The sequence below is a fragment of the Oreochromis niloticus genome, linkage group LG16 (assembly GCF_001858045.2).
Source record: "Oreochromis niloticus isolate F11D_XX linkage group LG16, O_niloticus_UMD_NMBU, whole genome shotgun sequence".
Taxonomy (NCBI): Eukaryota; Metazoa; Chordata; class Actinopteri; order Cichliformes; family Cichlidae; genus Oreochromis; species Oreochromis niloticus.
In genome coordinates this window covers 4,480,795-4,494,148 of record NC_031987.2, presented here as the reverse complement: position 1 = coordinate 4,494,148, position 13,354 = coordinate 4,480,795, and the positions used below count along the sequence as shown (strand labels likewise).

The window sequence follows — 13,354 nt, the reverse complement described above, 5'->3', positions numbered from 1 at the left end:
TTGCTTCATTCCTGTTTCCCTGCAGACACCGGCCTCATGCCGAGATGAGAGGGATGTGTATGGTCGTGTGAGAATCATATGAACCAGCTTAGGGGTCAAAGTTGGGTTTTTCTTTTTTTTCCTGCAGAGAAATAACAGCATTCCTTTAGTTATCAGCAACTCTGAAGAGAAACAAGGACATGTTTTAAAAGATTAATTTATAAGTATTATAATGTTAGCTTTTTCAGCTGTATGGCTTAGTCATTTGGCAATGAGATAACACATTCCTGCTCATGTGGTAGCTCCAGTTTGCAAAATGAATCAGGAGTCAGTCAGAAACTATTATTAGACCTTATAGATGTTCCCTAATTTTGTGTGTTGTAGAACAATGTTAGTTATGCTTGGAGTGTCTTTTATATAGCACCATTGTCTTTTGGAGTATCACCTAAACTAATATTACACACAGCTGACTTCTGGATACCGAAGTGTTCTTAAGTAAAACCCTTCAGGGTTTGAGTGCTGTTGGTGGACCAGAATGAAGAGGTTTGCTCCTCTTATGAAATACACATACGTATGAGCCTAACAGTGCTGGGGTTTGAATTCAGCAGTGGTGTTTTCTTTGTTTTCTCCAGCTGTTCATCTCTTTGAGAGATTTTTAGATACTGTTCATGTGTTCAAAGCCAGGGAGAGACTTTTAAAGCTGCCAGTGGACAAAAGCTTTTAAAATGGGGATGGGAGCATCTGGTCTATGTTGCAGATGTACAGTTGGGTTGTAGCTCTCCTCTCCTTAGAGGCGCATAAATGGCAGAATTCAGTGTTCCTGAAGTCCTCAGAGAAGGAAGAACAGCCGAATATTCAACCGTTTTCATTTGGTGTATTGCCTTGTACTGTTCACGTAAGCACATTGGCCACCATTTAGTACTTTCATCTCAGAAGGTGCCAAAGAAAAGCCACCCAACCTGGTGATTAAGCTGCAGGTATCCAGATGCAGCCATGTTTTGTTAAAAGGTCAGGGCACATAATGGTGTTCTTGACATGTTCCGATGTCAGATTTATTAACATTTATAGAAAAACAAAAATAAATTTCCAACATATGAACTGAGTCAGATTTCAGACCGTTTTCTTGGTCAAGTCAAGCCTAATGTTGTAGAGTGCAGTCAAAACGGGTAGTTAATACGGGTGGTGCTAATATGTGCAGTTAGCCACTGAAAGCCATTTAGTGTTTACTAAGTTTTAATTGGTGATTATGGGTACTATAAATTACTGCGCTCATGCATAATGATTTAATTTTCTTCCCTTGGCTAAGCTAAATTTCTGTCACCTTAGAGTTGATAGCCTTTCCCTTTCGGTCGTTTTGCTTCTGTTTGTGATCCCAGAGCTGAGAACATAAAAAACCCATTTCCTTTTCTCCGCTTCTCTGGTAAATGTCTGTTTCACATTCGGTGAAATTGCACTTCTTTCTTGTTCTTTTTATTGCTGTGTCTGGCAATCACAAGAAGGTGCAAACAGCAATGTTAAATAAAAACTATTAAATAAAAGAAGTTAACAATGCATCCACTCTTTCTTGCACCATGCACGCACACACCATCTGAGAACAAGAATGCATATGCACATTTCTGTCTTTGTGTGTGCTGTTTCAGTTGTGAGCTTTATCCATTTGTCCTCAGGTGTAAAGGTTAAATTTGACCACCATCGTCCTCAGGGAATATGTATCACTCAAGATCTAATTCTGTTTTAATCTTATCTCCCATCTGTTTGCCTCGATGTGGCCTTGCTCTATTTTTGGACTTATTGTCCACTATCATGGTTATAGTTCCTTGGGCAAATTGGCCAGAGGTTGTGTTGCTTATCCACTAGAGGTTTACATTGACAAGATAATTTCTTTCCCAAATTCTTAATATCTAAAGTCTTACATCTTGCAGAAACAAGATCAAGCACATGGTCTGGGTCACCTGCAGAAGGTACTGAGATGTTGCAGGTTACATTAGGTTACATTAGACTATATAAAAGATGGAAGTCACTGTGATGTTATCCATTGGTTTGTAAAAGCTGAGTGTTTTTGCCATTGTCATGTTTTCTTTCTGAAACCAGATGTTATGAGCACCAAAACTGTGGTCTTCAGAAGGAGACACAAAGCCAGCCTGCAGTGTGAGGCTGTAGTCTCAAAGTCTACAAAATGAATTTGTCTATGAATATCACTGACATTTGAAACCCCCCACTGAGTCCATGAACTTACAGTTCTTTTGAAGCTTGTAGGATAACTAATCTCCAGTTACCTTATTCTATGATCTCAGTAAACACATTTCTTGTACATCTTTTGGCAACCATAGGAGAGTCACGCTCTATTCTATCTTACTCATGAACCAGACCCCGAGATACTTGGGGCATCAACTTGGCCCAGACTATGATTGGACACTCCACTCTTTTCCATCTAAGAAACATAGTAGAGATATGGCTGTGCTGATTTTCATTACCGCTGCTTCACACTGGGCCATGAACCATTTCAGTGCAAGATGAAGGTCAACAGCTGATGAAGCCAACAGGACCTGGAAATCCTCAGGTCACCAAATTGGAGACCCTCCACCATGTAGCTACACCTAGATGTTGTTGTCTTGTTACAGCCAGAATGCTTCATCACCTTTTCTTTATGCAAAAGAATGACTCTCACTTCTCTGCCTCCCTTTTTTTTTCCAGGGTGCAAGTATCAGAAGAGTTGTTACACCCCCATTTAGTTACACCAAGACTGGGGGCCAAGCAGACGAAGAAGTGTTCGGTGAGTGAAAAACATACTGCAGTGTGCTGGGTAATCAGATTTCCCACAGATTCAGGTTCTCTGTGTGACTATGTTGGGGATGTGGGGAAACGTGTACATATTCAGGGTTTTTCTTGGCTCAAAATTGCCTTGTCTGACTTACCAGTGTTGGAAGGCAGAGACCTCTTTGGTGGGCAGCAAGTTTTTTTTTCCCTCTGCAAATCATTCATTCAAAATACTTTCTGGCAATTAAAAGGGGATCCGCAGAATCACCTGCGGAACATTTTGTTGCACCTCTAACAAATTTAGAGGATAGTCTGATTGGTTCTGTTCTCTCAGACAGGAATAACAAATAGATTTCTAATATGAGTTGCCAAACAAGGTACATAGGTACCTGTTTATATACCTCAGCAGCCCACGCAAGTAAAATGTGTGTGGGAAACACTGGTGATAGTAGGATTATTTTCTTAACATGTACTGAAACAACTGCGATTAAACAGTTCTCTGACCGCTCAGTGAAATCAATTTTATATTCAATTCATGTATATGTGAACATAAAAATTCCAGAGAGGGGAAAAAAAAATCCCTCAAAATTGATTTGTGTTGCTTACGTTTTACATTAGTTTTTGTAACACACAATTAAACTGTAGCACTCAATAGAGATTCTGTTGTTTCCAATAAAGGCCAAGAACAACAAAGACTCCAGTCAGGAAACATTGCAGGCTCTGTTGCTGCTGAGAGGGTGTGCTCTTAAAAAATAGGTCTTGCTTTGCCCCAACCTATCTGCTGTTAGGTTCATAGGTCACTGCTGTCTCATGTTTATAAACACCGTCTTGCTGGCAGCAGCGAAGTATGCTTCTAACCACACTTAACTACTGCAACCTTGAGTCAGAACGCCCTCATTCAAATTTCACACACCATTCATTCAAGAGCACACTGTGGTAAGTTGGCTTGATTTTAGTTTCAGAGTGAAGCTGGGATTAAGTAACTGAATTTTTTGTGGTTTTGAAATATTTGTTGGGTTTTACCACCTTTTGAAGGTGTTTGCTTGAATGCGGTTTAAATGTGTTTGTAGAGGTTTGGGTCTGTTTACTGTGATTGGTGCAGAGAGCAACAATCCTGGTGTGTATTTAAAACAAAAACAACAAAAAAATCTCTAAAATGGCATTACATTGCAAAAGTCTGTAACACACTGATTCTGAACTCCATTATGAGCTAATAGTCTTTGGCTGATAAGCTACTGATGCTGTCTGGACAGTGACCAAGGCACTGATGAATGAATAGGGCTTTGATTTTATGTTGATTGGCGTCTTCTAGGTGTTTCCTTTTTATAATACATTTGAGTGGAAATATATTTGTATCAGAAGGCATCACTGGTTGAGTGGATAGATTTAAAGATTTTTGTGGTGGGTATGACTCCTGTGTTATGCATGTAAGGAGATATTTTTATCTTATAGAAAGGAAACTATGCATCATCCTAAGATGATGAAATATAAATAAAATACTGTCATTTGATAGATTCTCCTTACACTCTTAACCAAGGACAATTTTTGTGTACAGATCTCTGTTTCCTTTCCTTTGAGTTTCTATTTTGCTATTACTTGCTGTTCTGTGGATATCCAGAAAGAAATCAATGCGGTTAAATTGTGATGTTCTTTGTTTGTGGTTCTCACACATGCCTACAGTGTGCAGTCTGTTGTTAGTAACCTTGACAGCTGTGAGAAGGATCTATCATCCTCTTCGTTTTCAACAGTATTTTTGGCCTGCACAACACAGATCTATTCCCTCATGATGTGCATGCTGTAAATCCACTATAAACTTTACTAACAAGCTGAAGTGTGTGTGTGTGTGTGTGTGTGTGTGTGTGTGTGTGTGTGTGTGTGTGTGTGTGTGTGTGTGTGTGTGTGGAGGAGCGATTACACACATTTGTCTGGTCTCTTCTGTGTGCCATCGCACCATTATCCAGCAGTATTCCTCATATGACCTCTCTTTATTTCTCTCCACCCCTCCTCTCTCACATCACCCACCCACGGGCTTCACGAGAGACCTTATGAGGATCATTTGACTGGAATAATACTGCTGCTTCAGGCATTTTAAAGTAGGGGGAAAACAAGCAATTTGTTACACAAATTTATGCTCCAGAAGGCTTCGTGATTCTGTCATTAGATCTGTTATTCTAAGCTGGAGGTAGCAGCTTTGAATCGTCTTTTTATCTGTGGCTTGCCAGCTTTTTATCTCGCATCTTTTTGTGTGTGTCTAACATTGTATGTGAACTTTTAAACTGGAGGATATCAGTGTGTTATTGTGTTAGTAGGCCTGATATCGATTGCAGATTTTAATGACCTCAGGATTGTGTAATCTGATACTAGTGGCTCATGTTTGTAATTACTCTTATTTTATATGGTGTTCCCGTATGTGCCATAGACCAATAACACTTGGTTGTTTGCTTTTATTTTGGAAGATTTTATTATTCCTTGTTGCACTGCCACATTTTAAAAAAGATTGCAAGAAAATATAGTTTCACTGTGTAACTGTGTCCGTTTTATTTGTTTTTACCTAAGGCCAGACCATAATTAAGGTATGTTGTTTGTTGACTGTAACCAGAGTCTCGTTGAGGTGATTTAATCATTGTTGACTGTTTAATCAAAGCTGCTGTCCAAAGAAACAAATCCAGGGAAACGGTAACAGGAAACAAACTAAATACATTTTGTTTGCATATAAATACATATTTTGTAATGACACAGCTACCAGATGAATAAATCAAGATTCGGATCCTCACTATGATTTGGTGACAATCAGGAAATATATCCTCACTGCTAAAAATAATATTCCAAAATAATACGTATGATCTTTTTTTTTTTTAACTTATGATCAAACATGTTGTGTAGCCACATAAATTAATACAAACTAGACTCAAAATTATATCAAGTATATTAAAATGGGTTTCAACAAGTGAAATAACAACATTATTTTAAAATGATTTTTACTGCACTACAAACTTCTTAACATACGTTTCAAAGAACAAAGAAAAACAAAAAGATGCAAAATACAATACACTTAAAAGTAAATGAAATGCAAAGATAAATAAAAGGCCTTTCTTTGTTCTCGTAGATTGATTTGCTGATGTACTAATCAGCATAGTACAACTCAGCAGTGTTCTCAATGGTGCTGATTATCTTAAAAGAAAAGATTAATTAGTGAAGTTTTACTTGGGACTAAAAAAAGGCTAGATTACACTTTCCACTTCCCCTTGAGTCCATGAGTTGATGTCCACATGTCTGCTTAGTTTGTGAGACCACGCAGACCCATCTATGGAGAATTTGCATTACAGTGTACCATAACAACATGCGTTAGCTCCATGGAAGCCTGACGCTCAAAGTATAACAGGAATCTGGGCTTTAGATCAGTTCAGTGCTTTTGTCACGGTCTTGTTCTTTTACTTATTTATCCATTTATTTATTTATTGCAGGTGACGAGAATTGAGGGGACAATGCAAGTCCACATGCACACCAAGTTCTGTTTCCTGTGTGTGCTCACGTTCCTCTTCCATCAGTGCAGCCACTGCCATGAAGGAGGACACCACCATCAGCACGATGGGCATCACCACAATGATCATGACAGCGCTCACAGTGACCTGCAGATTTCTGAGGCTCCATACGTGAGAGGGGTCACAGAGTCCCCAGGGTCCAAGAGTGGGCACGCTGGTGATGCTCTTGAGGAGGAACAGCGCTTCTACATCCAGCAGCTTTTCAGGCGCTATGGCCAGGAAGACCGGTTAGATTTCCAGGGCTTTCAGAGTCTGTTGTTTAGCTTGGGATTGGGAGAAGTGAAGGTTGTAGGTTTGGATCATGAGGATCTGGGCCATGACCATGTAGCCCACCTCGAGGTGTTGGATATGCTGCACGGACATTCATCCACTAACGCTGGCCACAGCCATGGCCACGGCCAGGGCCAGGGCCAGGGCCACCGGCACAGTCACACCACACAGATGCGTCCACACCAAAAACAAGACTCTCAGCATCCACACACAGAAGGAGCTCCCACTCGGTGCAGCCAAACCACTGCTGGTGGACCCACAGAGCATGAACATGATCATGATCACGATCATGACCATGACCATGAACATGATCACAATCACGATCACAATCACACTAAGGTAGAGGAGAATGACCATCAGCATGACACACATGACTTTGACGACCACAACAATCACAATCACACACATGATGAAGAGCACAAACACCAGCAGGTTAACCACAGGGACCTGTCTTCTCAGCCTCACCCTGATCACGACCACAGCAACCACAGTGATCATGAACATGACTACAATCATATTCATGAAGTGCACACAGACGGTGCTCACCTAGACCAGGAAAAGCTGGAGCCATCTCAGGTGCCCCAGAGGCTGCAGCCCACCCCGACAGAAAACCAACCCAAGAAACCCCGGAAACCGGGAAGAGTCAGAGGACAGCGAGGGCGAGACAAAACCATATCTCCTCACACACCTCCATCTTATGACCACGGCCATGACCATGACAACACTCATGACCATAACCACACACATGGTCATAGCCACTCTCATAAAGATAAGAGAGAGGCACCGGGGGTACGTCCCGTGCCCACTCTGCCAGTCTCCATGCCAGCTGGTCATCCAGGTGGATTAACCCATCAGCATGAGGAGGTAAGATTTTTTTTTTTTTTTTTCTTTTTTCATTAAATGCACCTGTTGTGATTTCCAATTCACTTTTTTAACTTTTGTGATAGTTTTGCGTCATTCTGGACTCCTCCACTGTGTGAAACAAGTAGTTGAAGCTTCCTTTCCCCTATCTTTAACCCACTATTTTCTGATTGGCAGCCTGTGCCATTTTTTTAATTTTATTGATACTGGTGTTTATCTGTTACTCCTGCCAACTCTAAAAATAACATCAAGGTCATACATTAATTAAGCCCATGGATCCAGCAGGATATTTGGATCTGGACTAGATTTTGGTTTTCTTGGAAACATCAAAACAATTAACTGGTCAAATTTTCATGTGACACTGTCCATAAAGTTTTAAGTAATCCCGCTAAAAAACAGACAGACAAACTAAAACTATTACATAAACCCCCTGATGAAGTTAAATATAGTGTGAGGAAATCTGAAAGCCTTGAAAACAGTCCACTTGGTTATAATATTTATTTTTTCACAAAAGGACAAAAAACAAGGAGGATTAAATAAACAGACACAAGAAACCAGATTTTTATTTAAATGCTATTGTTTTAATAAGTTATCAGTGCTTAGTCGGGTGTTTGTTGTTCCACTACTGCTTAAGTTATTATATCGTGTTGGTTTTCTGTGTTTGGAATCTCTCTAAGCATTTTTAAGTGAATTGTTGGCTTTCCTTGTGGATGTGTTTAGATCAGTCAGTACTGCCAAAGTGAAATTCCCTTAACATAAAATCTGTCATTTGCTGCAGCACACATTGTGTTTGAGTGAAATTTGACTTTACAAGAAGTGAATCCATTATTTGTAATGTTTTTCAGCTTTGTCAGTGGTTCCCTGCGTTTATGTATATTTTCCTGTTCTCACCTTCTCACTCCAGTGTTTGAACCTCACTCAGCTCCTCACCTACTACGGCCTCAATCCCGACTCGCTCATCTCCCCCCGCCAGTTCGCGTATCTGTGTCCCGCCTTGCTCTACCAAATAGACAGGCGGGTCTGCATCCTCCATTACGAGCAGATGGATGTGGAGCAGGAAGCCTTTGAGCCTGCCAGTTCTGGTAAGAGCAAACTTATTGATCTGCTCGGAAAAAAACACATAGAAAGGTGAAATATTAATTTGAATGAGTGTCAGCTGCTTAGTTCAGTCCAGAGCACACGGTGCTCTTTTTCATTTCATTTTATTCTTTTGGATGACAAAATGCAGCTGATGCCAGTGTTTTATCCTTGTTTTGGATACTTTGAGATATTCTCAAATGGCAGTGTGAGACCAGCAAGCTCAGCAGTCACGGAAGGTGGAATAAAAAGCATCTAGTATTATTATATTGTTGAGACACTGAATATGGTGGTAAGAAATTGGAATAGAGGAAAAAGTCACAGTGAAACATTAAAAAATGTGGTTAACAAAACACAATGTAAGTTAGGGTTTTTGTCTGATGCCATCGGCCATAGGAAACTGCTTTCTTCATAAGTGTAAAACCACAGGGACTCCCATCATAAAACATTAATGTAATGCTCTCTTTATGTAACCTGGAGCTCCTCTCTTAGGGGAGAGTGGAAGATCTGCAAAATATATAATGTTTCTTTGAAATAGTTAAGCCGTATTTTATATTGAGACTTTTATTTCCTGGTACTGCCGCTATCTTTTACTTATTTTTTTTTTGTGATTTTTGTGTAACTATACCTATGCAGCATCCTTCTGCTGTGCAGAGCTGCAGAGGAGACATAGAAGAGCAGTTTGAGCAGTGACATTAGTTTAACAAAAAAGAACAACTGAGCATTGGAAGCCAGAGCAGTCGTTGAAGAGTGCTTCTTATGCTCGAATTGCTTGATGTATTTACACAACATGAGTTTTATTTACAGCTGAAGGAAGGCGTAACCTCAGTTCTTGCTAATAATGTAGACTTGGAGAAATTTGAGGCTCGAGTCACTTAAAGCAGTCAACGATGTCGTCATTGTCCAGGAGGCTTTTTCCTGCTTACTGCTAAACATGTACTTTGTTCTTTATATCAAAATCACCCTGCCGCAAGGTTATCTCACAATAACCTTTATTCAACACGGAAAGGTTCTTCCAAAACCACTGATGAGGTTTTTTTATGGAGTCTGCTGCTGTAGGCATGACCCTGACCTCACGAGTTTCTGCTCAGTGTGTAGCCTGTAGACTGAAGGTTTATGGAACCACTGTGAATCTCATCTGCGGTTCAGGGCTTTTTTTTATACAGATAACTAAAGAAAAAGCTAAAAGTTTGGGAAATGTTTAACTGAAATATAGATCAAGCATAGACTTCATTTAAACATGTATGTGGAGACGTCTTTAGTTTAAGTCTTCAACCCACAGAGGGTGGAAACTTTGGTGCGTTTACTGAGACTAGGATATTTGTGACTTTGAGCACTAAAAACTAAAATTGTAAGCAAAGTGAAACTAAACTGACTTAAAATTAGTGATTTTTTTTTTTTTTTTTTTTTTTTTTTTTTTTTTTTAACAGAAAAAAAAATTTAATGAAAAAACACAACTGTATACGCAAGTTTACAGTTTAGTGTTTATGCAAAGGCTATTATAATTCACCGTGAGCATCAGGAGCTGATTAGGATGGAGGTCATAGTGGAATCGCCCCATTAATGTGCTACAGGCTAAAGAAAGCAGTTGGCCATCTTGTGATCATCTTAATTCGGGACATTTCTGGGATATTCTTACACCTAACTGCAGCACTCACAATCTGTGTTTGGAGCTTTCCATCTGTGAGTCCTCCTTATTAAATTATTTCAGTTTCCATGGCAGTGAACAAGTGGTCCTTTTTTGCTTTTCTAAATGGAGCAAAGAAGGACCGTTTGTGTCTCTTTGAGTGCCCAACTACTTTCTTTCAGTGAGCTTTCTTCTTTCAGTTTGTATTCTGATCACATCCTCCAATCAATATTATTAAAAAAAGAAAATCTGAAAACCGAAAGAGGACAAAAGCGGAGCCATAAAGACAGAAGGTCGGTATTAAGTCCTGCTCTGAGACCTTACAGCGTTTCCAGGTTTATGGGAATGCAAATTATAAAATCATAGCGTTTAAAAGTTAATGAGTTACAGGTCGTGAAATAAAACTCGAAGCCATAAAAGCTTCGTACAAATCAAAGGAGGCGCAGTAATCTCAGCTACTGCAAACCAAAAATACAAGACAGACTGCACATCTTTGGGTTTCTTTGAATTTACGCTTTACGGTACATTAATGTGTTTATATTGGTGGGCTCAGCATGTAAATCTCAGAATAGATTACACAAAGCCATCTGGAATTACAGTATTTTGTAAACTTGTGTAATAATCAGTCTAATCACGTTGTGGCAGTTAAAGGGGACCTTATGCTCGTTTCCAGCTCTGTATTTGTTTTCTTAGATTCTGCTAGAGTAGCTTTGCATGATTCACATTTAAAAATAATCTTTCTTTAACTTATAATGGGCCTCGGTGTAGCTCATCCTCTGTAAGTTCAGTGTGAGTTCATCTCCAGCCTCTCTTTAAGTTACCTTTCTTCAGAGTCTCTGTCCCGTGCAAAGAGAACGTGTGAAGGGGGATAATAACGAGAAAAAAATATCTAGATTAAGATAATAAATTTACAAGAAAAACATAAGGAAAAAAAACGTAGGTGTTCGATTTAGTCAAGGACTGATATCACGTCACTTTTCAAGGTTAGGCTGGAAAGAAATTCAGAACTTTAACCTTCAAGGATCAGAAACTCCTGAGAAACATCATTAGCAGCAGCATCTCTTGTAGTTGTGGTATTAAGTCAAACAATGAACTACAAGCTCATTCTTAATAGAACTAGTTGTCCTCAGACTTTGGCTAACAACAGGAACTGCTATGTGCAACTAGCTGTGAGTCAAACCAGGGGAAAATGAAACTTTTTCCCATGAATTTTCACAGCAAAGCTTAGCGTTTCTATACAAATCACACCCACCTCCTTCCTTTACAGTGGTGTCCTGAAAGCTCAGACTAACTTTCTGCTTATTGCAGCTCCAGAATTACCATTGGTGAACCTGTGGAAGGATTATAAACAGTTTACTCTGTCTGTCTCCGTCATCCTGGTGGTGTGTTGGTCTCTCAAGGCATGGTGTTCATCCCGGTCAAGTGTAGCTACTGCTGCATGGTGTTAAATTAAACAGTCGAATATAGTTATTATTTGTGGTAAATAACTGTAATTACTGTAGTTATGATTTCTGCTGTAATTGAGCAGCCAGAGTCTTTTGGCTTGGTGGGATTAGTCTATGGACTGACCTCATTATGTGAAACTTTGGTCAAGTCTAATATGAATATCCAGCATTTTAATGGTTTGTATATGAGAGAAAATTAGGGAAAAGCATAATGGGTTCCGTCTCAATCTGTGAGTTCTCATGTCTTGTGTGACCCCTGCTGTGTAAGTGTGTTTGTTTTTGTGTACATGCTGCAAATTAGACATCACGGTGAGTATAGGGTCATAAGATTTACTTTTAATTAGAGGAGCGGCTTTTGTGACTAAAGACAGATTTACACTTGATAGGTTTACACCGGGGACAGAATTAGACAAAAGAGGACTGAAGTTCAGCTGTGAGGTTGGAGGAATTCCCAAAGTGCCTTAATTTTTAAGCACACACTTCCTCCTGGAGAAACCTGTGTCATACGGGCTTCAGGCAAAAGTGTGCCGCCCCTGAAAACATTAATAATAATAATTTTTTTAAAACAGTAACGATGACGAGGAGGACTGCACAAACAAGTCAAAAGGGCAGCAATGGCTCCTCATTAGTGCAAAGCTAGAGGCGCTAGATTTTCAGAAATGGTGCACCAAGATTCAACCATAGACGTCACCACAAGCTGCAGAGCTGCCTCTCATTTACCTCCTGCCGGCATCCGCGGGGGAGCTCGGAAAATTTGCAGTTCACTTCTTTCTGGTCCCCACTCCCCTCTTTTTTTTGCGCCGTGCCAATTAGGAAAGCCTAAGCGACACCGGGGGCCATTTTTCTGAGCCGTGGCTCACAGGAGATGCGTAATTGGAGAGAAGTTGGTCTCTTTCGTTCTCTCCTCTGTTCCCTTATCACCGCCTTTAAATTGCCCTGCTGCAACCCCCTGCCCACCTCCATGTCTACGCATAAGCACACACACATACATACACCCGCCCACACAACCACAGCTGCATAAAGGTAATGAGATAGAGAGGGAGATGAGCTGCGTGAGTGTGAAGGACCTGCGGTGATGCGGTGATGTGGCGATGGACTGTCTGGCTGATGTACAGTTGCCTCTCAGGGTTACACGTTGTTCCGCATGATAGCGACAAATGGAAAAGCGGTCATCTGTAAAACTTTACTTATATAATGCACATCGAAAATGGTGGTTATGATAAAAACAAGAAAGTGAGTGTTAGTGAAGAGATTTGAATACAGATTGACCGTTTTGTCTCACGATGAGCCGCTCTGTTGGTATGTGGAATCAGTAAAGCAGCTCTGAAGAGAATAACTCATATAATTCTACTGTCACACTTTATCCTGCGTCTAAAACTGCAGGCGCCAACCAATCAGGGTTTGGCCATCCATCTCACCGTTGTTATTATAAGGAGGGTTTTTTTGTTTGTAACAATTATACAATTACTAATACCTAAAATGCCCCCCAAATACCAGGATGATGCACAGACTGATTCTTAACTCCCAAAGGTCCACTTTTGGCTGGGGCGGGGGGGATGCTAGCATAGTGAGGCTAGTGGTAACAGTGACATTTCTGCAGATACATAAAAAAAGGGCAGGAATGAGATGGATTTATATAATGATTTTATTATTTCTCTGTAATCAAGTCCAGTCTTGAGCTTGGAGTGGGATTCTGCAAAGCCGTGCTCATTTTTAAATAGAAGCACCATCGGATCGCATTCTTTTTTTTCACTCCCACGTATGGCTTGGCACAGGTGCAGATGGCAGGATTGTCC

The 13,354-nt window shown here is 40.2% G+C and overlaps 1 protein-coding gene across 3 annotated transcripts in view; it reads left to right on the top strand.

Moving 5' to 3' along the window:
- slc39a10 (solute carrier family 39 member 10) overlaps positions 1 to 13,354 on the top strand; it is a 35,922-nt gene that overhangs the window by 10,464 nt on the left and 12,104 nt on the right. For 2 of the 3 annotated variants that reach the window (XM_005450457.4, XM_025903746.1), the window contains 3 exons: positions 2,674 to 2,752; positions 6,201 to 7,412; positions 8,314 to 8,491. In XM_005450457.4, coding sequence (XP_005450514.1) covers positions 6,222 to 7,412; positions 8,314 to 8,491 — 1,369 coding nt within the window. In that variant the 5' untranslated portion in view covers positions 2,674 to 2,752; positions 6,201 to 6,221. Of the gene's footprint in view, positions 1 to 2,212; positions 2,540 to 2,673; positions 2,753 to 6,200; positions 7,413 to 8,313; positions 8,492 to 13,354 lie in introns of those variants that run through there. The other variant, XM_025903747.1, reaches the window with a different exon arrangement.